Consider the following 27,143-nt stretch of genomic DNA (forward strand, 5'->3'; position numbering starts at 1 on the left):
ATCTACTGAAATTGTGTTATTTTTTGTTACATTGAATCTGATATGAAAATCATCACATTTTCACATCTATGTTAGAAATCATGAAGCCACTGGTATTTCAAAATTACATATTTCTATTATATTGTCAATTCGGCTCAGGGTGGAAGTGCTCTCATCTCTCGGACAGAAGGTTGTGAGTTCAAGTCCCATATTGCAACTTGAACTCGTACTCTAGGCCTGTTTAAACTGCCACTGCATCATTGCACATTTATGGCAATTTCAGATGCGACGCCGTCCTTCAGATGAGACATTAAACCAAGACCCCATCTGACTGTTCTCTTTAATTCACATATACCTTAAAAAAAAATTTGGTCATTCACATTGAGACTATTTGTGGGATATTGCTGTATGCAAAACAACTGCTACATATGCCTAAAAAAAACAGTCTGCACACATGAAGCACATTGCGAATTTCAGAATTATAGATATTCTCTCAATGATTGTTTTAAAATTTGGAAAGTTACTAGATTAATGTCTTAATGCAAGACAACCAGAAGTTGGCTCCTCACATAAATGGATGATCTCACAATACTGCCATTAAAATTCATAAATGATCCTCATCCAATCTTAATAGACATTTAACTAGAGCTGCCAGACTGGTATTGCAAGTAAGCAGTTCTATGTTACTGCAAGTACACAATCCAGAGGCTGGAGATGGTGAGTCATGATGGTACATTCCTGCTACAGTTCACAAATGAGTTAGACAAATGACTATAGCATAACAAATTGCTTTTTTTTAAAACTGCATCTAAATGCACTGTCACTGAACTCAGGACAACAGCCTCAAACTAATCAAAATATTGCCGAATCGCACAAGTTTGAAACAAGGCTTAACTGTAGCTGTTATTTGTCAGGAGAAATCAAATGTGAAATTCTTTGGGTAATGCTATTCAAAACTGAAGTTTTTATTGTATGGAAGTTGTTTTGCTGCTGATACTGGCAGTGCACAGTAAAACAGAACTAAGTTGAATCCCAAATAATCTAAATTTATTATTGTGTCGGGGAGCCGGGAGGGGTGGAAGCATTGTACAAATGTGACCTTTGATTTAGTTTGCATTAAATTTAGTTTGCAAGATTACCCTCTAAACTTTTGACCACTTTAGTGTACTTCGTAATCAAGCACAAAAGGTGATTGTACTTCATAGGTGACAGGGAATGATTACAGTACTTGGTTTGGGAGATGCTTTAAAATAAAATCTGGTTTAATTTTGACCAACATTTTGGAGGTATTACTGACCAACAATTTGATGAAAAGGAGGAGGCAGGAGGACTCTGATACTGACCAGAGACTTGCTGTGCATGCTGTCCCTTGTGAAGAGTGCTGTACAAATGCAAGTTGTTGTTGCTGTGCACATATACATTGTCTGTGATTTTGAGATCATTTCCTGATCTGAAATTACCTGAATTTGCACGGTTCTATAATGCTTCATACGTTAGCCAGAGATGAGACCGACTGTGGGTTTTGAAAAAAAAGTAATTGTCATCTGGAGACTGACTGTTTCCTGTGGCTAAAGTGGAACTAACTTTTTTTAAAAAAAAGTATATGTGAATTAAAGAGGAAGTCTTGCCATCACAAAGCCTGCTTTAAAAAAATCGAACTTTCTGGAGAACAAAAGAATTTCTAACAGACGGTCTACCAATGCCAGACTCTAATGCTTTTATTTTGGTCAGCAAGTATTTGGCACTTGCGGAATCAGAATGCTTAAGAGTATCCAAACTAGTTTGAGAGCTTCACCATACACACGGAAATTTCCCTTTGTCTGGAATACAATGCTCTCTGTCTCTCTTTCTCTCTCTCTCTCAGGAGGAACACACCTTGCTTACCTAATTCTAGAGAGTGTAAGGTGTAGGTGAACATGAGCCAAGGCTTGGGGACTTCCAAGTGTGGGTTGCGTACTGCTGGAACTTAACCAGCAAATAATGCATAGCTTACCATTGAAAGCACTATGTAGCAAGATTCTTGCTGCTTGTCAAGCGAGGACCACCATAACTAATGTAAGCAGCATGCAATCCCAGATGCACAAGGTTGGCAGATGCGGAATTAAATCACTTCTGCCCCTGCACTGTTATCTTATTCCACTGCCAGAAATAGACCCACATGAACTGCCCTCATGGCTACATAATACTATTTCCATAAATAACTATTTATATGTATTTATGTTGATTTATGGTTATTTCATTAAATTCTACTTTAGGACTTGTCAGATAGAATAAAATTCACTTTTCTGGTTCTGCACATTTCTTTGCTGCTACGGTCTCTGAGTGAAATATGTACGATGGACCTATTCCCATCAGGAGTTGGTCTAAGACTAACCCTTGTATTTTATTGAAGATTCTTAAAGCCATTGTCACAAATTTTCATAAATCTGGGCTAAATGTAATTCCAAATCCCAGAACTAAAAGGACAGTGTGTTAATTCAGAAACTGAACACCTGTGGGGAGATATAATTTGTAAACAGTACTATACCACAGACTCCTTAGAATTTTCAGATTGGTGAATGTTTTGATTTGCATTCAGCTGATTCGTGCCATGGGCTCAATGGGAGGAGTAGTAAAAGTGGACACATCTGTAAACTTGATGAGTACAAAATTATTTAATAATAACATCCACGTTAGCCCATCAGTCACAATGGACAATACCAATTACACTCAATCAATGCAGGTGCCAACTGATGGTGTTCATTTCTGAGTTGAGCATCTATGAGAGCTTCATCGGCACTCAGTCAACAGATCCTCCTGGTAGTGAAAGAAAGGAACTTGTTACTTTATATTTTTATAGTACCCTGTCATGTTGCAATGTCTCAAAGTGTTTTATAGTAATTACTGTTCGGTGTGTGGTCATTATTTTTTTATGGGCAAACAAACAGCAATAAGGTGGAGGAATGTTGCTCAGGACACCAGGAGAAATTCCCTTTTCTTTTCCAATAACTCATCTTCTCTTTATAGATTTTGTCACCTGAAGAGCAAGCAGATAGTGGCATGCGAGTTAGAATTATCCTAAAACCCTCCTCCCGCCCCTGCCCGGTCACTTGCGGGGTACCTCAGGTCTCCATCTTGGCCCTCTTCTTTCCTTATCTGTATGCTCCCTCTGGGCGATGTCATCCGCAGACACGGGTAATCTTCCGCATGTATGTGGATGACACACAAATCTAGTTCGCCTCCTCCAGTGCCATCTCCAGGTCTGCCGATGTTCTATCAGCTTGTCTGACTGACATCAGGGCCTGGATGAGTGTAAACTTCCTGCAGCTGAACATGGACAAGACGGAAGCCATACTACTTGGCTGCAGTCAACGTCTTCACTCCTGTGGATCTAAACTCCTCAACCTCCGTGGGCTCTTCCGCACATTCACCGAACCAGTGCGCAACAGCCAGGCTCCGCCACTGTTAAGCGCTCTGAGACGCTATCCTGCATGGAGGGCTATATAAGTGCAAGTTGTTGTTGCAATATGAGAATTTTTAAATCCTGTTCAAGATTATGAAAGTGCAGAAGAGAGAAGTATCATGTATTGTTAGTACTTCCCCAATAAAATATCCTTCCCCTTTAATGATTGACAGATTTGGATTGGCAGTCTGCAGTGTGAAAAGGATGCTTGACCTTGTTGAATCAATGCAGAACCTGAGTGATTGAGTCTTTGCCCAATGGCTAATGTGCCCTTGGAGGATTAGTTTTGTGATCCTCAAGTTTCAAGATTGTTTCAAGATCCTCACCTTCTGATACAAATCCCTTCATGCCCCAGCACCTCCTTACCTCTCTCCTTCCCGCTCGTGTACCACTCTTATGCATGCCCCCTTCGCTCAGGTGGCACAGACCTGCTGTGCATCCCTCGACCCTCCTTGCCACAATTGGTGGACATGTCTTTAGGCACTACACCTCTCACCTCTGGAGCTCCTTGTCTCAATCCCTCTACCTCAGCCTCTTTATCCATTTTTACATCCCACTTTAAGACCTATCTCTTTGACCGCCTAATAATAATCCCTCCAAAACAATAATAAATTGGTCATTTTCAATTCACGATTGCTTGGGGGGACACTGCTGTGTGCAATTGGCTGCTGCGTTTGTCCACAAATATACGTTCAATTCACTTTACAGCACATTCTGTAAAGCGCTTTGAGATGTCTAGAAGATGTGATAAACGCTATATCAAATGCAAGGATTATTATTGTTCATCATAGAATAACCGCCTTTAAACATGTAATAGGAGTATTCAGTGTGGAATTGAGCATATCATAAATGTACAACAACACCAAAAACAACAAAATTACATTTATAGAGCGCCTTTCACGGCGGGAGGAAGTCCCAAGGTGCTGGACAGTCAGGGGTCAGGACTCGAGCATGGGGGAGGGGGGGTAGGGGTGAGGGAAGGCAGAGAGGTGGGAGGGCGACCGAAGGCACGATCGAAGAGGAGGGTCTTGAGACCAGCCTTGAACGAGGCAAGGGAGGAAGTGAGGCCAAGAGACTGTGGGATGGAGTTCCAGAGTGTGGGGGCAGAGAGGCTGAAAGCTCGGCCACCGATGGTAGGGCGGGTCGGGCGGGAGACGTGAAGCAGACCGGAGCCTGCTGAACCGAGGGAGTGGGCAGGTTGGTAGGGAGTCAGCAGATCAGAGAGGTAGGAGGGGGCAAGGCCATGGATGGCCTTGAAAGTGAGGATGAGGATCTTGAATTTGATCCTCTGAGGGATGGGGAGCCAGTGGAGTTCGGCGAGGGTGGGAGTGATGGGGTCACGGAACCTGGTGCACAAGAGTACATGAGCTGCAGAGTTTTGGATGATCTGCAGCTTGTGAAGGGAAAAGTTGGGAAGGCCGATGAGGAGGGAATTTCCATAATCGAGCCTTAATGTGACTAATGTGTGGCTAAGGGTTTCAGCAGCCTGAGGGGTGAGGCAGTAGCAGAGTCTGGCAATGTTGTGGAGGTGGTGGTAGGTAGTGCCGGTCATGGTGCGGATGTGGGGGAGAAAGGACAGTTCAGGGTAAAACAAGACACCCAGGTTCCTGACTGGCTTAGTGAGGTTGAGTGTGCAGCCGTGGAGGCTGATGCTACCAGCGCCCGAGGTGCGGAGGTGCTGGCGCGAGCCAATCAGGAGGGCCTCGGTCTTGCTGATGTTCAGCTGGAGAAAGTTGTCCCTCGTCTAGGACTTGACGTGGGACAGGCAGTCGGTCAGGACACCAGTAGTCCTGGAGTTGATGGTGGAGGCAGAGAGATTGAGTTGGGTGTCATCCGCATACATGTAGAAATTTACCCCATGTTTGTGGATGATGTCACCAAGGGGAAGCGTGTAGAGAGTGAAGAGGAGGGGACCAAGGACAGAGTCCTGAGACAGTTCAGGGGCTGGAGGAGAAGCCATTTGCTGAGACGAAGTGGAGGTATGACCTGAACAAGTCAAGGGCAGAACCTTGGAGGTTGAGGTGAGAGAAGAGGCGGTGGAGGAGGATTGAATGGTCCACAGTGTCAAAAGCGGCGGAGAGGATGAAGAGGCAGAGGGAGCCCTGGTCACACATGGTTATGTCATTTGTGCCCTTGACCAGAGCAGTTTCCGTGTTGTGGAGTGGCTCATGGAGGGAGTGGGGGGAGAGGAAAGAGTGAAGCTGGGAGGCAATGGCTCTCTCAAGAACCTTGGACAGAAAAGGGAAGTTGGAGTTGAGCCAGTAGCTGGATAGCTGTGTTGGGTCAAGGGAAGGTTTCTTCAAGGTGGGGGTGATAGTGGCTGTTTTGAGGGGGGTAGGAACAGTGCCAGATGACAGGGAGAGGTTGATGATGTCGGCGATTAGTGGGGCAAGGAGTTGGAGCTGGGATTTAAGGAGAGGGGTGGGGATGGAGTCCAGAGAGCAGGTGGTGGGCTTTATGAAGGAATTTAGTTGATCTCTATCAGGTTGCTATACTATTGTCAGTATGGTACAATATGAGTTCTCCTTGTAATAAACACTTGTATAATGGATGTCTTTGTTCTATGTGAATGAATGGGGTGGGTCTAAATTATCCATTGATTATGGCTGAAGCGACTATGAGTTGTTGGTGCTTAAGATAAACCTCTGTGCTATAGCAGAAATATATGAGCATTTGCACCTTAGCATTCTGGATTAATCAAAAACGTATGCACAGAATATCAGAGGCAAAAAATATATAGTATCAATGCTCATGAGATGTGTTGTGTATCAAATTATATTTTTATATAATCTTGAACAGTATTTAAAATCGTTTGCAGACATTATAGTTAGCTGGGACTCTCATATACATAATTTCAAATACAGAATTAATAATCATTTGATGTACCAGGGTTACCAAGGTATATGTTTTGCCCACAAAATATACAGTCAATTCACTTTACAATACATTCTGTGAAGCGCTTTGCAATGTTTCAATGACGTGATAAGGCACTATATCAAATGCAAGGATTATTATATTATTATGTTAGGTTACGGGAAACCTACTGTCCATTGATACAGTGTTATTTCTTCTAAGCCTCTCTGTGTCAGCAATCATGAGTTAGGGATTTTGTGAGACACCTGGAATTGTTAAAACACTATGCAAAATACTGCAGATGCTGGAAATCATTGTTAAAACACTAATGCTTACATTTATATAAAGCGCCAACAATATTAATACAGAAGCTCAGGATCTGAGCTCGCAGTATTTCAGACCAAATATGTAGAATAACATATGCGTTGCTTGTATTACATTATCTGTTGTAATTTTTCACACATTTTAGAAACTGAATGAAGCAGCATGATTCAGCAGTTATAGGCTTATCTATTTAGGACAAACATCCACATAATTGCCACACAGTGCAGCAGCTGGATTTCCAAGGGCATCAGTCAGGAAACAGAAAGCAACAGAAATTGCTTAACTGCTCTTTAATAACTACAATATTTCAGTCTTTATCATCAATGGGGCCTACAATGCCTTGTTAGTACCTTAACTGATTATTTGTAGGTAAAATTTGTGGCTGAAATTGGTTCAATCTTGTTCACTTTGCAACAATTCACTTTGGACTGGTTATAAGTGTTTGTTTCTGTGAATTCTTTGTCTAAGGATTTCAAAGTCTATTCTCTTGAAAAATATCAATCAGAGAAGACTACAAGATATGTTTTAATTATGAGGGGGTTTTGATAAAGGAATCTCTCAGAGATTGTTTCTGCTAGTTTTTTGGATTCATAGAATGTTACGGCCATAGAAGGAGGCCATTCGGCCCATCGAGTCTGTGCCGGCTCTTTGACAGAGCAAGTCACTTTCACTAACCCCAATCACCAGCTTTCTCCCCATAACCCTGCAAACCCGTCTTCCCCAGATACCTATCCAGTTCTCTCTTAAAAGCTGTTATCGAATCGGACTTCACTACCCTTTCAGGCAGATCATTCCAAATTCAAACAACTCGCTGAGTGAAAAAAATTCTTCTAACCTCCTCTCTGCTTCTTTTGATAGATATCTTAAGACTCTGACCACGGGTCACAGACACACCTACCAGCGGAAACAGCTTTTCCTTATCTAGCCTGTCAAAACCTTTCATGATCTTGAAGTCCTCTATCAGGTCCCCACATAACCTTCTCTGCTCTAATGGGAAAAGTCCTAACTTCTCCAGCCTGTCCTCATAGCTAAGGTTGCCCATTCCTGGTACATTCTCGTGAATCTCCTCTGCACCCTTTCCAGTGCCTTAATGTCTTCCTGAAGTAAGGTGCCCAGAACTGGACGCAGTACTCCAGCTGAGGCCTAACCAGTGTTTTGCATAGATTAACCATAACCTCCCTACTCTTATACTCTATGCCCCTACTAAGTTGTTGAGTTAGGAACTAGAGGGCATAGATTTAAGGTTATTTTCAAAAGAACAAAGAGACTGTTTTGGGAGAATATGTTTACACAGGGTGGTTAGGATGTGAAATACTCTGTCAGAAACCATGATTGAGGCAGAATCTATATTAATAACACTAATCCTTGCATTTGATATGGCACCTTTCATGTCGGGATGATGTCTCAAGGTGCTTCATGGTATTTCCTGTGTATTTTGTAAATTAAGTTTTATTGTAGCTTTTATGAGAGAATTATTAAATTATTAAGTAAATATCGGAAAATAAGAATATAAAATAGTATGGCTAAACAACAGGAAAATGGGACAAATCAGAGAGTTAGCACAAGCATGTTGGGCTGAATGGCTTCTCCAATTATGTGAATGTCTATGGATCTTTGTATGTGTATGTAGTATGCAATATGTGTAACTATTTCATTACAGAGGGAATTGTTCTTAATTATAGAATGAAAAGTATTTATTCATGTGCAATTTGCAGCCAATATTTTTATTGGTTATTAATTACATGATTAACATGTAATATCCTTTGTACACAAGTCTTTCCACATGGTGCATAATAAACATTTATTTACATATGGGCTTTGCGATGTCCTGACATGAAAGCTGCTATGTAAATTGTATTGTATTGTACATGGTGCATAAATAGACCCAATATTATAAAAACACAAACAGGATAACAGGAATTTGAGCTTTGCTTTTTACCTTGTAATCTGAATCACGGTGAACCTGGAAATCTTTTTTTAAAAATCATATTTCTGCAATATTAATTTCCAAACGGGAATACTTTATTTTATTATTGATTTACCGTTACAATTGTATAATGGTAGACAACATGCATCATACACTTTGTATTGTCACTATGCATTACGCATTGCCTAACCGGGATCACAGTAATTGTAAATAGTTTGCGCGTGATTCTGGCAGATGATGCTGTTATTTATTGATTTTCTTAGATGTTCAAAAAGGCATTCTTGTTTGGGTCATTTAACTCTGAGAAATAGTCACTCCTTCTTAAAAAGTGTAATGAATTGACTCGGTCAGTGTGCAAGAAAAGATTACCCACATTGCAAATGAAAGAACATTTGCTTTTGATTTAGCATCTTATCTGATCAAAGTGTATTAATCTTTTTACATAGCAGACTTAAAATTGACGCTTGTCTTGTCCCAATTAACATCAGTGAGAATTAACACTGATAACATCTGTGGATCAGACAATATCTTTAGAATCCTTTCGCTTATGTTTTCTGCAATCAGGTACAACTAGGATTTATTGTTTTACAATTTATTACAAATAGCAATTGTTATTTATATAAAATTGTATTTGAAATATATTGCTGGCTATTCATTTGCACTATTTTAAAATCTAAATTGTTACCCACTACTGTGCTTTTTTCTTTGATGGGCAGGAATAGTCTTGTTTGTGAGGAGGAACTTCTGTGCTTCCAATTTCTACATGGTTACCTCCAGTGACCTTCCATTGTCAGCCAATTGGAAGTATGCTGCAAGATGGAAGTGATGATGTGAACCAGAGATTATCATTATCAATTGATAAAAAATGCTTTATCTAATAGCTGCTGATTGAATATGTACAAGAGTTGTGACTTGGATATGAACTTTGATCATTCAAATAGTAGTTCAGTGGACTGCATTTTGAAATTACCTGCACTATCCCCCAGGGTTCATTCATTCAAGATGACTAAGGCACACATCGACTTGATTCAATGTAAACCTCTGTATGCATTTACAGAACTCTGCCCCAAAAGAGCATGTAGCTTGCTTCTTTTATGCAGTGAGTTAAGAGTAGACAGAATCACCTTGTATATCACCTTTGAACCCCCTCCTTCCACCCCTGCCCTCCACCCTTCCCGATCCCGACCCCCAGCTTGGGTCCGAAACACTGACTGTCCAGAACCTTGGGTCATCCTCCCGACGTGGAAGGCACTATACAAATGTAATTTTGTTGTTGTTTAGTTTCTCATGTTATACTGCAGGAAATCAGGTCATTCACTGCATTCACTCGTCACTGTGTCCTTGTGGATTGCAGCAAGAAATTGTCTCAAAATGAGCATTAAACTGAACATGGAAAGTTGTGCGACCTGAATGTATCAATGAAATTGCAAACATACAATTGGAATGATATTTGTTACATGATCATTAAGACATAATATGCTGCCAAACGATGTCATCGTGCAATCTCTCTCCTCCAGCAAATCAACTCTGGATCCTTATTCTTCCCATGAAATGCTTCCATGGCCTTGGAAGCCTACCTCTGTGATCTACTTCCCTGCTCATCCCTTTGCTCTGCCAACACTGGCCTGCTTCATATACTCCTATCCATTCTGTCCCACCATCAGCAGACCAACTTTAAGTCATTTTGCCTGCCCTTTGAAACTCTACCAACAGTCCCGAACCTCCCTGATTTCAAAACAAATCTAAAGACTTATCTCTTCGATTGTACTTTTGGCTCCAATCCTCCTATCTTCCTTCCATCTTGGGCTCCCACTCTATCTTTAGTAAAGCACTTTGAGATGCTCTTCCTATTTGAAAGGTACAATATAAGTGTAAAATGTGGTTGTTGGTGCCTTATTATAAATTACATATTTCAGTATTTTTATTTTTTTTGTTAGAAAGCAACTGATTGCAGAACTTGATCAAGATGAAAAGGATCAGATGAACGCTTCCCATCTAATGCAAGAATACCAACAAGTCTCTGAAGACAATCAGTCATTGACAACCTACCATTTACAGTGCAGAGAACATCTAGAGAAACTTCGGGTATTACTGCAACAACAGCCAGGATCTTCCTGACTCTAGGCATGTGGTCCTGTATTTTATTTATGGCAAACACAATGCTGGAATAGCTGTGGAATCTTCTTTGCAGATTCACGGAAACAAATTCGAGAAATTTGCAATGAGGAGAAAAGAAGCCATTTTGGTCGTTCACTGACTAACTATGAAGTGATTTGCAGCATTGCTGCATTCGACATGAGCTTGCCTTTTTAATGTGTATCCAGTATGTAGCAAGACTTGAAATTGCTAGCATGAAAGAGTACAACATGGAAAGAAATTTAGATCCTAAGCGGTCATAACAATGCAAGTTTTCATATAATACACCTACATCCTTCAGTGAAATCAATTAAAACACGGATGATCATTTTTTTAAACATTTGTACAATAATCATCAAGTAAATGCTTGTATGCTGCTCATCAGGATATATTGTATTTACCATACTCTGAAGTACAAATTATAATCTATAGAAAAATCAGATTATCTTAAAAATACAGTGCATGCAGAGGACTTAAAGATGCTTGCTAGAGTGACAGAGCCAGAGTTTGAAACCTTTGAAAGTATTCTGAGATGTGTCTGTTTTCATTTTCAGTGCAGAATGGGTTACCATACAGCCTTTTTGTATAATATAAACTATGCGCCATTACCCTGCTGTTCAACTCAATATGCTAATGTCAAAAAAAGAGTGTGAATGCAGAGTTTGCTAATGTGGATCCCACCCAAAGACTTACAATCATTTTGTTATGTGTTTATGAAGATTGTTGGTGTTCATGATCAGAGGAGTAGTAGACCCCATCATTTTATGAAGGTGATAATTTAATTGTTGGTGTTCCTAATAATCTGAATAATTTGGAAGGAGAATAATTCACTTCTTCATTCAGGTGATCTCACTTGATTATCTCCTCACGTCTGCTTGTTCTCCATCTCTGCTCCCACCTCTTGCTCACTTTGCTGTCTCAGTTCCCACCTCCAACTTTCCTTCCAGTTTCAGCTCCCGACTGCTGCTCATTCCCGACTTGGCTCCACTCTTGCTCATTCCTGCCTCTTGCTCCCTTGCCTGATTCAACTCCTGCCTCTCACTCCCCTTCCTAATTCAGTTTCATGCTCACTTACCCAATTTAGCTCCTCGTCATGTTTACCATTGAAATTGAATGCCTTTGCTAGATGTTCAAATCTGTTAATTATCAATTTGATACGGTTAAGATCAAAATGAAAGACACAAATCTTAAATTATCATTGTGTGAATATCTGAATCACACAGGGTTTAAGCCTATTTGCATGTCTAACCTTTACCTAAAAGTGTGTACTTAATCCATTGCTTTTATTTCTTCTGCTATGTTGAGAACTAATGGTTAGTTATTTGGAATGCTGGGTGGCAGGACTGTATCTGAATATAGAACATCCAACATGGGAGTAAGGTTATTAAGAGATAACCTTAATTATCTATTTGTTACAATAATGCTTTGAGATAAGTCCCTTCCATTGTGGACGATTGAGGTTTCATGGTATAATTTTTTAACATTTATTTTTCACCAGTTTATGTTTCTAGTCTTTCTTCATCTGTAATAGTATTTCTCTGTTTTTTAAAAAAAGGTTTTATTGGTTTTGCACTGTTCATTAATTCAGCTTTACAATACACGCAGTGTTCAGAGTGTATGGAAATCCTCTGTAGATGTTAAGTAATGGAAGTGTGTTCTCAAAGTTGCAATAACATGTAAGTATTCAAAGGATCAATACAAAATCTAGAAAGTTGTTTCCAGAGGTCATATCATAACTGTATCATTATTTGAAATGGTTGTACAGCCTATAATTCTAATAAAACTTGTGGTGACATGATTTTTACAGTTTTTTTCATAATAATAATAACAGATTTTTTTCATAATAATAGTAATCCTTATATTTGATAAAGCGTCTTTCATGTTGGGAGGATGAACCAAAATGCTTCACAGGATATACTGTAAAGTGGAATGATTGTGTGTTTTGTAGGCAAACATGGCAGCCAATTTGCACTCATCAATGTCCCACAAACAGCCATTTTTAAAAAGCAAATATTTGTACCATTTACCATACGTAAAAATATCTAAACAAGACTGAGGCACTAGGTCAAAATTCTTACGGATATTGATGGATGCAATGTAGCTGGGTTTGCCTTGAGCCTTACCGCATTCTGCAATCTCCTCAGTATAAACCCATATTCTTCCATGAAATGGAATTGAACCTGTTGGTTCCTAATTACTCCATGGGTTTCCAATACATCTGATATACATTACCATGACGACCTGAAGCACCACCTTAAAGCCACTGAATCAATGAGATTCCTCTCAGTGCACTGTTCAGCCTTTCCCACCAGCTCTTCCAACCTCTGTGCAGTCAACAGACTATTGGGTCAGACACAATCTATGGATAATTTTCTCTTCAGACCCCAAGGACACCTTCAAAGGTCTCACAAACAATCATGAAGCGAATGATCAATTTTATCTGGAGGATTATTGTCAGGACACAGGCAGCAACTCCCTTCTCTTTTACACCTGAACAGACAGAAGGAGTCTGGGACTGAGCATCTCCCCATTTTCTGTGTTGTTCTTGAAGTTTTTATATTATTTTCAGAAATTGAAGAAAAATAAAATCAATATATTGGCTGTTTTTGTTCCAAGTAGGAAAGAGGAGTTTTTTTAAAAAGAAAACTTAAAAATTAAAAGGATGAAAGAAGATTGATTTTCATTAAAGAGGTAGAGTTCAGCTACGCAGACACTGATCCAACTTGTTTTGAAAACATATGTTGTGAGTGTTTCATGCAAATAGTGACAGTAGATTTTATCCTTGAGATATTTTCTTGCCCATTTGTTTTCCGATGCATTCACTGTGTACCCATACACAGTTTGCCTGCTATACCGGAGGAGCTCATATAAAACATAAGCTGTCCTGTTGTTGGTAATCAGCATAGTATGTGCGTGCCATCTCTTACTCAATAGATCCTTAATTATCAGCACTTTCATGTTTGCATTTACTCCCAAACGCAGTCTCCCCATTTCAGACACAACCCCTCTCACTCCCAGCTGGCACAGTTGCGTTCAATTAGACTTTAATGTGTAGGAGAATTCTATTCTCTTGATTAAATAATAAATAATAATATTGGATATTCTATTCCAGAGATTCTATTGCTGGATCCTGGACATGAGTATTTATTTTAATGAATGAAATGGCTTCAACGCATTTGCTGCAAACGGAAGTCACACTTCTCGTCATTGTAGCCGGAATTGGCGGTGGTGATTCTCATATGATATCCTGTGACTCAGTCAATTCATAACCACGATGTTCTGCTTCTCCTTGTCAAATGGTGGCTGGCATCAGCGACTCGCAGATAAGAAATGTGTTGATGCTGTTCGTGATGATGGGAGAAGAGAAATCCATCCAGACACCCATCGTCTCTTTACCTCAGAGGGCAATCTCACCATCGTCAGTTGACTGATTGCAGATTTCTCAATGTCCAAAGGTTGTAAACACCGCCCCGAGCCCGCGGGGGGCAAGTGAGGAGGCTCTGACCATCACCCACACACAATCACACCGTTCATTATCTCACTGTCCTGACACAGGACAGTACGGGCAGCACAGACTGATGGCCTGACCGCTCACACAACACCTCCACACACTGGTTTTGGAAAATTAGCTGATGTCCGGCCAGGATCACAAGGTCTAATCCTCAAATGTGTCTTTTTGTTCCATTGGTTACCAGGCAGATACATACACACACGAGAGACCTGAGTTCAATTCCAGGCAGGTCAGGGCGAAACCTTGGGCAAGTTTCCTTACTCCACACAGAGCCTAATAATAATCCCTCCAAAACCCAAAACAATAATAAATTGGTCATTTTCAATCTACGACTGTTTGTGGGACATTGCTGTGCGCAATTGGCTGCCGCGTTCGCCCACAAATGTACAGTCAATTCACTTTACAGTGTGTTCTGTGAAGCGCTTTGGGACGTCCTCCCGACGTGAAAAGCGCTATATCAAATGCAAGGATTATTATTATTATTATATCTGCCTGGTAACCAATGTAACAATATATATAGATAGATATATTGTTCTGATTTCTTGGACCCTGAAAGCATATCTATATATATATGTGTTCTCAGTTCATTGTTTACGCAATTGTAGCCTTGATCTTTTTTAAGTGCCAGAGCCTCACACTGCCAGCCATCCTGCCTGCCAGCCATCCTGCCTGCCAGCCATCCTGCCTGCCAGCCATCCTGCCTGCCATCCTGCCAGCCATCCTGCCAGCCATCCTGCCATCCTGCCTGCCATCCAGCCATCCTGCCTGCCAGCCATCCTGCCTGCCAGCCATCCTGCCTGCCATCCTGCCAGCCATCCTGCCATCCTGCCTGCCAGCCATCCTCCCTGCCATCCTGCCTGCCATCCTGCCAGCCATCCTGCCATCCTGCCTGCCATCCTGCCTGCCATCCTGCCAGCCATCCAGCCATCCTGCCTGCCATCCTGCCAGCCACCCTGCTTGCCATCCTGCCTGCCTGCCATCCTGCCTGCCATCCTGCCAGCCATCCTGCCTGCCATCCTGCCATCTTGCCTGCCATCCTGCCAGCCACCCTGCCTGCCATCCTGCCATCCTGCCTGCCTGCCATCCTGCCTGCCTGCCATCCTGCCCGGGGTGCGGGCACTCTGCTCTGCCATTCACTCCCTCTCGCTCTCCCCGCAGCGCTGCCAGGAATTACACTACGTTTGTAGCCCAAAGCCGCTAAACACCAGCCCCAAAATAGCCCAACGTCGCGTCTTGTCTGTTGTGGATAAGCAGAACGGCCAATTGAGGTCAGTGTTTTTGAAACTGTAAGGAAAGGTCCTCGATGAAAGCAAATACCTTTTTCAGGTTTAAATAACGCATTTTAAAAATGAGTCACCCGCCCAAAGCCGAGTTTTCTCGCACAGCACAAAAAAAACCGCCCAATTGGGCGTGAAGCCGCCCAACGTGGCCACATTGGAGGCATGACGTAATCGCGCATTAATCCAGGTTGGGAGGGAGGGGTGGGAGCGGGCGGTGATTGACGGCCACGATGACCAGTGAGGAGGCAGCAAGTGGGCGGGAGTGTAAGAAACGGCCCAATGGGCGCGGTAGTGGTGCTGAGGGCCCGCCCCCTGGTGTGGAGGCCGCTGTCATGTGAAGGCGAGGAGAGGGAACTTGGGCTGCGGAGACACACAACACTGGGTCCCGAGCACCGCCGAGAGACAGGCCGCCCCCCCTCCCCCCCCGGAGCCGCGACACACGCTCACACACGACGGCAAGTCAGCCCGCCTCGCGAGTCGGCAATGTGGATGAGGTGAGCTGCGAGGCCGCTGGTTGCTAAGGGCCTTCTTCCCTGCTCTCCCAACCCGCAGCCAAGTCGAGGGCGAGTGGCCGCCCGGCCGGGGAGCCGGGCTGGGGGGGGAGGGAGGGAGGGAGAGAGACCACAGCCATGTGAAGTGGTTTGTGATGGCGGCCTGAGCTCTCGCTGCTCTTCCCCCCCCCCCACCCGAGAGGGTGAAGTCTGACCCCCCGCCATCACCGCCCGTCGCCCCCGCGGCGCGGGCTCCCAACCCCGCACCTGGTCGGCGCTTCGCTTCGCTTCACTCGGTAACCCGCGGTGGTGTCTTCCTCGCCGCTGCCGCTGCCGCGCCACCACCACCCACCCACCCTCCCACAGCGGCAGGTCTGACCGCCCAGACCTTCCCCTCGTAACTTCCAAAAGTTTTCGTTCCTCCCACTCTGTCTGTTATGTTTCTGGAATAATCTGCTGGTCCCTGGCCATGCCGGTGGACTTCCTGAATTTTAATGCACCTTCCTCGTCCAGGACTATTTAACCCTCGTCTCCCCGGGACCGGATCGAAGTTGTCCGTCTGCCTTGTCTGTAACTTGCTGTCAAAGTCAGTCCACAGCCCCTGTTACAGTGCGCCCCTGTTCCCAATCCTCGTTGGATGAGTTGATGTAAATCGTGTTGCTAATAACAGGAGCATTTGTCCGTCTGGGTTTAGCCACAAACGCTTCACCAAGTGCAGTTAGACCAATTGCAGGGAGCGAGTCAGTGTAACCAACCGATCGTGGCATAATCTCGACCTCTTTCTCCATGTGGAAGTTTGACACATTAAGTGTTTCGTATATATGCAGCAATTTATTCCATCTTGTACAGTGGTGTGTACTTAAAAAAATAGGTGACGAGAAATATGCTGCAGATAATGAATCGGATGTTACAGGGCAAGAACCGCCATGAGATTAATGGAGCTTGAGTATGAATGTCTTGTACCACATATGTTGACGTAGCCTCCGTGAAGTATGTTTTTACATTTATGGAGATTCAATTGTGAACTGTATTTGTAAGAACAGGAGTATCATACTCATACCAGTCTGTAACCCTTGCCAGTTTACAACAATAATAATCCTTGTGTTTGATATAATGCCTTATGTCACTGAGATGTCTCTAAACTCTTCACAGGATATACTAAACACCAAAGGCTGGCTCTCATTACTGAATCCAAGTGTAATGTCAAATGTTTTCATCAAATATTGCTTGGATAACAATGTGTATATTGTACAGTTACAATATTTAAGATTGAGGATTTTATGAACATTAACTGAGCTCAACAGAGTGTTGAATGTTCAAAAGCAGCAGCTAACAACAATGGACTTTTTAATAAAAAATATATATATATTGCTGTCTTTTTCCCTTATTTCCTATTGGAGGATTATCATTAGAATTTTTATTATATTTTTGCTGTCATTTTGTTCACTGAGTTTTGCTGAGTGACAGAAAAGGAAGGTTTAAGTTGTGAACTAAGACTGGAATTGGAGAATTTTCTTCTAAACTAGTTTACTGTAATATGCTTGTTTATATTTATGGTTGAAATGAATAGGATATGTGTGTGTGGGATAATGTAGACTGGACTGCATTGCACAATATTAATGCGTTTAAAGATTGAGAAAATGTCAAACTGACAAACTGACTAAAACTTCAGTCGCTTATCAACATATCAACTGACTGTGTTCCATGTTTTGAAAATTACTTCAGACCGTTTGTGTAATACTGCATATGCAAGTGAAGGGTATACAAACATTTTGCAAGCATTAACCCCCTAACCCCTGAAAATAGGTGACAGACTTCTATTTAACCTTATGATTAGATCTAAGTGGCATTGTACCTACCATACGATTGCAGGTATGCTATAGGGAATATTGTACTTTTTACTTTATATATTGTAAAGTGACAGTGCCTGTGACAATGGTATGACAATACTAATACAGCAATGACTTGTTGAGATGATGCCAAATCATAAGTTCCAGGAGTGAAGCTCTATGGTTCATTAATGTCATCTCAACTGTGTAATTTGTTTCTGCTTTGGAATTAATTCCTGAGTTTATCATCTCCACATGCTTGGGCATCAATGTATTGAAGCATTGTACTATACCTCTAACAACTATTTTCACAGCCAATCCAACAAGCAGATTTCTCTCAGTCCCCGTGTTTTTCGTGAATGTGCTCTGATAATAATAATCCTTGCATTTGATTTAGTGACTTATCATGTCTTCAAGACATTTCAAAGCGCTTCACAGACTATACTGTAGAGTGAATTGACTACATTTTCTGGGTGAAATGATCTCATAGAATAGTAGCAATTCAGATGAACAATAAACCTGAAGTGACTGTACTACAGTATCTATCCATACTTTACAAAATCTCTCATAAGATAGGTACTGAAGCAAGGTTTGATATTAAAACAATAGTAGTTTTATTTGAAGTCAATTATAACCAGTAATAAATACTGAGATGTTATTGAGCATTGAAAATTACCTTTCTGCTATTCTGTTAGGCCAGAATTCTTTTGTAGACTACATTTTGTGCATTCATTTCTTACACTTTACAAAAGAGAAAATCAAGATTTCTCATGGCAAGCATCTCAGGGGAAAAAAATTCCCAGCATTTGCGACATTAGTGGTAGAATTCAAGAAACTCTTTTAGCTTACGTTTGTTGGATTCAAATGTTCATTTTTTTAAGGAATGGATGCAAAGATCAAATCTAGTAACTTTATATTATAATAGTACTATAATGTATAAATTCTAGATGTCGTGACATGTTCCTAGTCTTGACCTGTACATGGATAAGGCAATTCATACTGCTTGATTGTTTATAAGAACATACTGGATGTTCAGTCAATTCAGGCTTAAAGATTCTGCATTTTAATCCTGATTTGCCCAACCTTTATCCCTTTGAGGCCAATAAAATGAGTAAGTGTGCTAAAATTAGAGGGAGGTACACCTCGTAGGTCGGCAGTATTGCAAGGCAGAATTGGAGATGGAGCCAAAGCCCATTTAGTAGAGCAACTCCTTTTGAATAAGTAATATGCTGTATGGTTACTTATGGTTGAGAATTAAATAAAACCATCTGTATGTATTAAAGACCTCTGAAAACATCTTTAGATGATAACTTTTCTGTAATGGACAGTTCCTTCAGGTTTAGGGTAACCTAAACCCTGAAGGAACTGTCCATTACATTGATACCGTCACTCTGAGACTGGAATTTTGTTCAATTGCCTTTTGTCTTTGAAAAACGTATAAAGGTTTTATATGTTTGCAAAGTTGTATAAATATTTTTTTCTTTGTTTCTGAAACCAGTACAAGGGCAAGCTACAGTAGTTAGTGAATGTGATGCTTTCTGTGTAGTAGGAAACTGATATTAACTATCAGTTTTTTTTACTGTATAGGCAAAATATGTTCAAGGCTGAGGATTGTACTTAACAATAGTGTACATCACAGTTTAAAGATGCTGTGGTAGGGTTCACTGGACCCCATTATTCATTATTGTGAGCATTGACTGTGAGTGTCAGTGGGTTATTTGATCATGAAAGCATTGCAATTGAGCCACAATCTTTCTTCATGGGATTTCCAAACATTCCCACTTTATATCAGGGGTCAATGAAAACAGCTGATTTTGTTTTCTACCTCCTCAATCAATGGATGATGAGGCAAAATTTTAACTGGGATCAGCTAACTTAGCATAGATTGGGATTCAAACCTGGAACCTTTTTGATCTGTATGTCTTGAATTTTGACTGAAAAAAAGTTGCTAAATCACCGTGAAGTCTTTTCAAAGCTTTTGGTAACTTTATTCAGTCATGTAATGCACAAATGGAAAAATTCAATGACACATTTACAACTGACTAAAAATGAATGAGTCAGGAATTTTTGTTTCCACACTGTGGTCTGTCGAAGAGGATTAAAGCTGGGTTTACTTTGTGGAGGCTGCTAACCTTGGCTGTTTATATATGCTGATACTCATGCACATTTGTATATTATGTATATGCTATAATTTGCTTCAAGTGTGTCTGTTAATTCTAAATTAGTTGTAAATTCTTTAAGCATGTCTTTTGGGTGAAGATGATGTTCTTGGAGATGATTTGACAGATTGCTTAAATGTAGTCATTCCTGGGGATAGTATTGTTTTAAATTGTGGTACTGTATTACAGTGGATTATAATTGTGGTACTGGTTCCCAGCTTAGTTAGTAGTACTTTTGTCTGAGTCAGTATGTTGGGACTTTGAATTCAAAGTTGATGCTACATTATCTAAGGTGCTGTCCTTCGGATGAGACGTTAAACTGAGGTCCATCTGGTTGTTTTGGTGGCCCTTAGGGATACCAAGACGTGATTCAAAAAGGAAGAGAGTTACTCCTTGTGTCCTGACCAAGAATCCTCAATATAAATGGACCATGGTATTTGCAAGAGATTTGTGCTGGAGCCAGATTTCATGCTCTTATATTATATCCGGGAGAATTTATCTAAGTTTATTGATAGGACAAAGCTAGGAGTTCATAGAATCATACAGCACAGAAGGAGGCCATTTGGCCCATCGTGTATGTGCCGCCTCTTTTGAAAGAGCTATCCAAATCAATCCCACTCCCCTGTCTCTCCCAATAACCCTGCTAACTTATCCTCCCCAAATAATTATCTATTTATCTCTTAAAAGTTGTTATCAAATCATCTTCCACCACCCTTTCAGGCAATGCATTCCAGATCTGAACAACTCTCTGTGTGAAAAAAATTCTCCTCACCTCCCCTCTGTTTCTTTTAACAACTATTTTAAATCGGTGCCTTCGGGTTATCAATGCACCCACCCAAGCGGAAATAGTTTCTGCTTGTTCACCCTATCGAATCCCCTCATGATTTTGAAAACTTCTATTTAGTCTCCTCTTAACCTACTCTGCTCCAAGGAGAATAATCCTAGCTTCTCTAGCCTCTCCTGATAACTGAAGTCGCTCATTCCTGGTACCATCCAGGTAAATCTCCTTTGTACCCTCTCCTACCTTGACATCCTTGTAATATATTTGTGAAGCGATCAGAAAATTACAAATAACCTGATTGAATTATGATTAGCATTCAGTGTTTGGGCTTGTGAGATAGTAAAGGGATAATAATAATAATAAGAGGTTGTAAAATTAAATGTGTGGTTAGGTGAGGAGGTGTTGAAGGTGTTTGGGAGTGATTCTTTCTTCAAGCTCTCCTTCCTTGTGCCCACAACCTTGAACTCTATTCTCTCATCACTTCCCTGTGATTTCTTTAGACTCTTTTGCAGCTTGAGTTTAAGGGCCAGTGCCTTGGGATGTCATCCCGACATGAGAAGTGCTATATCAATGCAGTTTGTTATTGTTTAACATATTTCCTTGTCCTCTCTCACAACTTGGTTTCAGATGATGAATCTACCCCTTCGTCACTTTTTGCTAATCAACATTGTCAACCTGTTTCTATCTTGAAAAATTGCCCCTCCCCATTTCACAATATCTGTCATCACTCCATTTTCAAAAAGCCCATCCTTTGGAAATTTTATTGAAAATATAAAGAATTCCTGTGAGTTAATAAACTGACAGAGCATGTTTGATGGACCAAATAAACTACTCCTCTTATATTTGTAAACACTTTGTATTTGAAGTTTTGATATTACATGTAGGGTAGTTCTATGAAACTACATGTGAATTGAGGATATAGGTTCCACCTCTGAATTTTGAAATAAAGCAAATCTCATCTTCATATTGTCACTTTACAGCAGTACATTTGTTTTAGATTTGGGTATTGGAAAATATTTTGTTTTATTAAATTACATATCAACCCTTAATATAGGAACATTTTAGTTAAATGTCAAATGTTGTATCCACATACTATTTTTAGTCATAGAATCGTACAGCACAAAAAGAGGCTATTCGGCCCATCAAGTTTGTGCCGGCTCTTTGAATAGAGCAATTAATGTCAATCCCACTCCCCAGCCCTTTCCCCATAACCCTGCAAACCCGTCCTCCTCAAATACCTGTCCACCGGGTTTTTAAAAGTAGTTATCGAATCGGCCTCGACCACCCTTTCAGGCAACGCGTTCCAGATTCGAACAACTCGCTCTGTGAAAAAAATTCTTCTCACCTTCCCTCTGCTTCTTTTAGATACTATTTTGAATCTGTGACCTTGAGTCACCGACACACCCACCAGTGGAAACAGTTTTTCCCTTTCTAACCTATCAAATCCCCTCATGATTTTGTAGACCTTTATTAGGTCTCCTCGTAACCTTCTCTGCTCCAATGAGAATAATCCTATCCTCTCTCGCCTTTCCTCATAATCCAGGTCCCTCATTCCTGGTACCATCCTCGTAAATCTCCTCTGCACCCTTTCCAATGCCTTAACATCCTTCCTATAGTGTGGTGCCCAGAACTGGGCGCAGTATTCTAACTGAGGCCTAACCAGTGTTTTATATAGGTTAATCATAACCTCCTGACTCTTGTACTCTATGCCCCTATTTATAAAGCCTAGTATCCCATATGCCCTTTTTACAGCTTTATCTACCTGTCCTGCCACCTTCAAGGATTCATTTACCTGCACCCCTCAGTCTCTCTGTTCTTTTACCCCCTGTAAGATTGTATTACCAGCCTATATTGCCTCCCCTCATTCTTTCTACCAAAATGCATTACCTTGCATTTCTCCACATTGAAACTCATCTGCCATGTGTCTGCCCATTTTACCATTCTGTCTATGTCTTCCTGCAGTTGCTCCTATCCTTCTCACTGTTTACTACCCTACCTAACTTTGTGTCGTCCACAAACTTGGAAATGGTGGTTGCTATATCCAAGTCCAGATCATTTATATATATTAAAAAGAGCAGTGGTCCTAATATCGATCCCTGGGGGAACGCCATTGTACACTTCCCTCCAGTCAGAAAAGCAGCCGTTCACCACAACTCTCTGCTTTCTGTCTCCCAGCCAGTTCTGGATCCATGCTGCCACTGTCCCTTTTATACCATGGGCTTCTATCTTTCTTACAAGTCTTTCATGTGGCACTTTGTCAAATGCCTTTTGAAAGTCCATATAAACTACATCAACTGCACTACCTTTATCCACCCTCTCCGTTACCTCATCGAAAAATTCTATTAGGTTTGTTGGACAAGATTTGCCTTTAACAAATCCATGTTGCCTGTCCCTAATTAAACTTATTCTTCTAAGTGAAGATTTATTCTGTCCCGGATTATAGTCTCCAGGAGTTTCCCCACTACTGATGTTAAGCCGACTGGCTTGTAGTTCCCAGGTTTATCTTTCTGTCCCTTTTTGTACAGGGGAGTCACATTGGCCGCTCTCCAGTGCTCTGGTACCACTCCTGTGTCTAACGAAGATTGAAAAATTGTTGCCAAAGCCTCCGCTATTTGTACCCTTGCCTCCCATAGTAACCTTGGTTGCATCCCGTCTGGACCGGGCGACTTATCTACCTTCAGCGCAGTCAACCTTTTCAGTACTTTCTCTCTGTTTATACTTATCCTATCCATTTCCTCTGCCCTCTTCTCCAATACTGCGGCATTTGGTGCATCCACTTCTTTTGTGAAGACAGATGCAAAGTACTCATTCAGCACATTAGCCATGCCCTCTGCCTCCACAATAAGATTTCCCCCTTGGTCCTTAATTGGCCCCACCCTACCTTTGATTAGCCTTTTATTCTTGATATGTTTGCAAAATATTTTAGAATTCCCTTTAACGTTACCCGCTAATCTTTTTTCGTATAATCTTTTCGCCCCTCTTATTTGCTTTTTCAAACCTCTTCTGCACTTCCTATATTCTATTTGGTTGTTTTCTGTATCTTGGGTTTGACATTTGTCATACACCTCCTTTTTCTGCTTCATTCTAGATACAATTACCTTTGTCATCCAGGGAGGTTTGGAAGTCCTACTTTTCCCTTTTGTGGGAATGTATTTATTTTGTCCCTGAGCTATCTCATCCTTGAAGACTTCCCACTGCTCTTTAGTTGTTTTACCTGCCAATCTTTCTTTCCAGTCCACCTTGGCTAGGTCCCTTTTTAACTCACTGAAATTTGCCCTCTTCCAGTTGAATATCTTTACCTTAGATGGTTCCTTGTCTCTTTCCATATGCACTCTGAATCTAATGATGTTATGATCACTATTGCCCAGATGCTCTCCCACTGAAATCTGCTCCACTTGCCCTACTTCATTCCCCAGAACTAGATCTAGCACTGCTTCCTTCCTTGTTGGGCTGGAAATGTACTGATCAAGAAAGTTGTCCTATATGCATTCCCCCTCCTTGCCCTTTGCGCTGTTGTTTTGCCAGTCTATGTTGGGATAATTAAAGTCCCCCATTATCACGACTCTATTGGCCTTGCACCTGTCTGAGATCTGTTTGCAGATCTGCTCATCTATTTCCTTCCCACTATTTGGTGGTCTATAGTATACCCCTACCAGCGTAACAGCTCCTTTTTTGTTCCTTAACTCTAACCAGATAGATTCCGTTTTGGGGCCTTCCAGCACCTCGACCCTTTTCACGGCTATAACCGTATCTTTGACTTAACATTGCCACACCCCCTCCCTTTTTTCCTTCCCTATCCCTCCTGAATACATTGTAGCCAGGAATATTCAGCTCCCATTTCTGTCCTTGCTTGAGCTAAGTCTCTGTTACTGCTACTACATCGTATCCCCCTATGATCACTTGAGCCTGCAGCTCACCAATCTTGTTTGCTAAACTCCGTGCATTTAGGCACATGCACTCCAAGACCGACTTGACCTGTTCTGCACTTCCCCCCCTGTTTTTTCCTCCATTTTCTAGCTCTTCGTTTTTTGCATATCCTTCTCCCCTCAAAACTAGTCTAAACCCTCCCCAACAGCATTAGATAGCCTGTCTGCAAGCACATTCGCCCCAGCCCTGTTTAGGTGCAACCCATCCATGTGATACAGGTCCCACCTGCCCCAGAACTGGTCCCAATGATCCAGAACCTGAAGCCCTCTTTTCTGGACCATTTCTCCAGCCAAGCATTCATATGCTTGATCCTGCCATTATGGTACTTATTTGCCCGAGGCACAGGGAGTAATCCAGAGATGGCCACTTTGGATGTTCGATTCTTTAGTATGTTCCCCAGCTTTTGATATTGACCCTGTAGAGTCTCAGCCCATTTTTTACCAATGTCATGGATCCCCACCTGGACCACCACTTCTGGATGTTCTCCTTCCCCCTGAAGAATTTTATCCACCCTTTCTGCGATGTCTAAGACTGTTGCACCAAGGAGGCAACATACCATCCTTGACTCCTGTCCTCTGTTACAGAAACGTTGGTCTATTTACCTCTCATTGTTGTATTCCCTATGACAACAGCATTGCTCCAGTTAACTATGTCCCCCTGTTCCACCACTCGGTTTCTACTGTCCTCCCTGGAGATATCAACACTCTCAATGTTCAGTACAGAGTACTGGTTTGAGAGAGCTACACTATTGGGGGCATTCTGCCCAGCCCGTCCCCTCTTCCTACCATGCCCGACAGTCACCCAGTTATTTTCCGTCTGAACCCTCGGTGTGTGGGGTGGGGTGACCACCTCTTGAGGTGTCTGGTCCATCAAATACTCACATCCGTTGATCAAGTTTGAAGCCCAAGGCTCCATCACCCCTCTCTCAGGGGTCCCATTATCTGCAGGACTGATGAAACCATCCTGTCCCTAAGCATTAATCAGATGCAAGCATCTCCCGAGCCTCAGGGGCTCGGGATACTGTCTAGGAACCTCTCACTGTCCCTGATGGAGCGCAGTGTCTGCATCTCGGCTTCCAGCTCAGCTACTCTCAGCTGGAGCTTCCTGAGTTGCAGACGCTTGCTGCAGATGAAGTCGCCCGGGCTCAGGGCGCCCTCCATTAACCCCCACATGTCACACTCCTCGCTTTTCACTTGCCACATCATCTTCTCACACAGTGATTTTCTATATTTTTTTTATTTTTTGTTTTTTTGTTTTAATTTGCCGTCAGTGTTGTAGTTCTGACAGTTTGTCGATGTATGTCCTTGGTTCTGCTGTTGAACAATGACGTCACACCAACATCACTTTTTCTTTTTTTGTCGCTCCGACAGTTCCGACAGCTTAGCTCAGCCGCTCCTTTTATGCTGATCGCTAAGCCCAGGCTCCGCGTCTGCTCTGTCCTGATTGCTCTCCCCGAGTCATTGTAATATATTACATTTTTCTTTGCTCTTGACCTCAGGGACCTGAATACCTCTGATAAAACTGTGCTTGAATGCTCTAACCTTTCCCTCAAAATCCTCCTTGTCTATCGTCACTACCCCCCAAACTCTCCCCCACCTTCCTCTCGGTCATCTCCACCTTCCTATCTTCCCTCTCCCTCCGAACGCCTCCTCGTCCTAGGCAACTTCAACCTGCACTTCACTTTACCCCTCCTGCTCTGTCTCCGTTGACTTCTTCTCTCCTCACACAACCTCTCCTCCACATCCACTCTGCCATCCACGTCCATGGCCATCTGCTTGACCTGGTGATTACCCGGGGCCTCAGCATCTCGGACCTCATCATCACCGACAAAGCCATCTCGGACTATTACTTCATCTCCTTTAACAACAACAACAACAACAACAAGATTACATTTTTATAGCGCCTTTCACATTGGGAGGACGTCCCAAGGCGCTGACAGAATACAACATTTCATACCTGAGCTGGGGTTGGGGGGTGTGGGGAGGGAGGGGAGGGGAAGGGGGGTGGCCGATGGCATAATAATAATAATAATCCTTGCATTTGATATAGCGCTTTCACGTCGGGAGGACGTCCCAAAGCGCTTCACAGAACACACTGTAAAGTGAATTGACTGTATATTTGTGGGCGAACGCGGCAGCCAATTGCGCACAGCAATGTCCCACAAACAGTCGTAGATTGAAAATGACCAATTTATTATTGTATTTTTGGTTTTGGAGGGATTATTATTAGGCGTGTGGAGTAAGGAAACTTGCCCAAGGTTTCGCCCTGACCTGCCTGGAATTGAACTCAGGTCTCTCGCTTGCAAAGCGAGTGCTCTAACCACTGAGCTACAGGACTCCATGATCGAAGAGGAGGTCTTGAGGTGGGACTTGAAGGAGGCTAAGGAGGGGGCGAGACGGAGTGATTGGGGGATTAGGGGGTTAGGAATTTGCAGAGGTAGGGCGGGGCGAGACCATGGAGGGCTTTATATGTGAGACCAGGATCTTGAACTTGATCCTCTGAAG

General features: G+C 42.1%; 2 protein-coding genes across 2 annotated transcripts in view; both read left to right on the forward strand.

The window, feature by feature from the left end:
* The window catches only part of map3k7cl (map3k7 C-terminal like), a 32,710-nt gene extending 20,251 nt beyond the window's left edge, over window positions 1–12,459 (forward strand). Inside the window, exon 7 of the mRNA XM_007901231.2 lies at window positions 10,463–12,459. Coding sequence (XP_007899422.2) covers window positions 10,463–10,643 — 181 coding nt within the window. The 3' untranslated portion in view covers window positions 10,644–12,459. The remainder of the gene's footprint in view (window positions 1–10,462) is intronic.
* Window positions 12,460–15,862: 3,403 nt separating this feature from the next.
* Window positions 15,863–27,143, forward strand: part of LOC103183647 (transcription regulator protein BACH1) — a 42,922-nt gene continuing 31,641 nt past the window's right edge. Inside the window, exon 1 of the mRNA XM_042334247.1 lies at window positions 15,863–15,946. The gene's annotated coding sequence lies outside the window, so the exon portion shown is untranslated. The remainder of the gene's footprint in view (window positions 15,947–27,143) is intronic.

This window comes from Callorhinchus milii, unplaced genomic scaffold, assembly GCF_018977255.1.
Source record: "Callorhinchus milii isolate IMCB2004 unplaced genomic scaffold, IMCB_Cmil_1.0 Scaffold4, whole genome shotgun sequence".
Taxonomy (NCBI): domain Eukaryota; kingdom Metazoa; phylum Chordata; class Chondrichthyes; order Chimaeriformes; family Callorhinchidae; genus Callorhinchus; species Callorhinchus milii.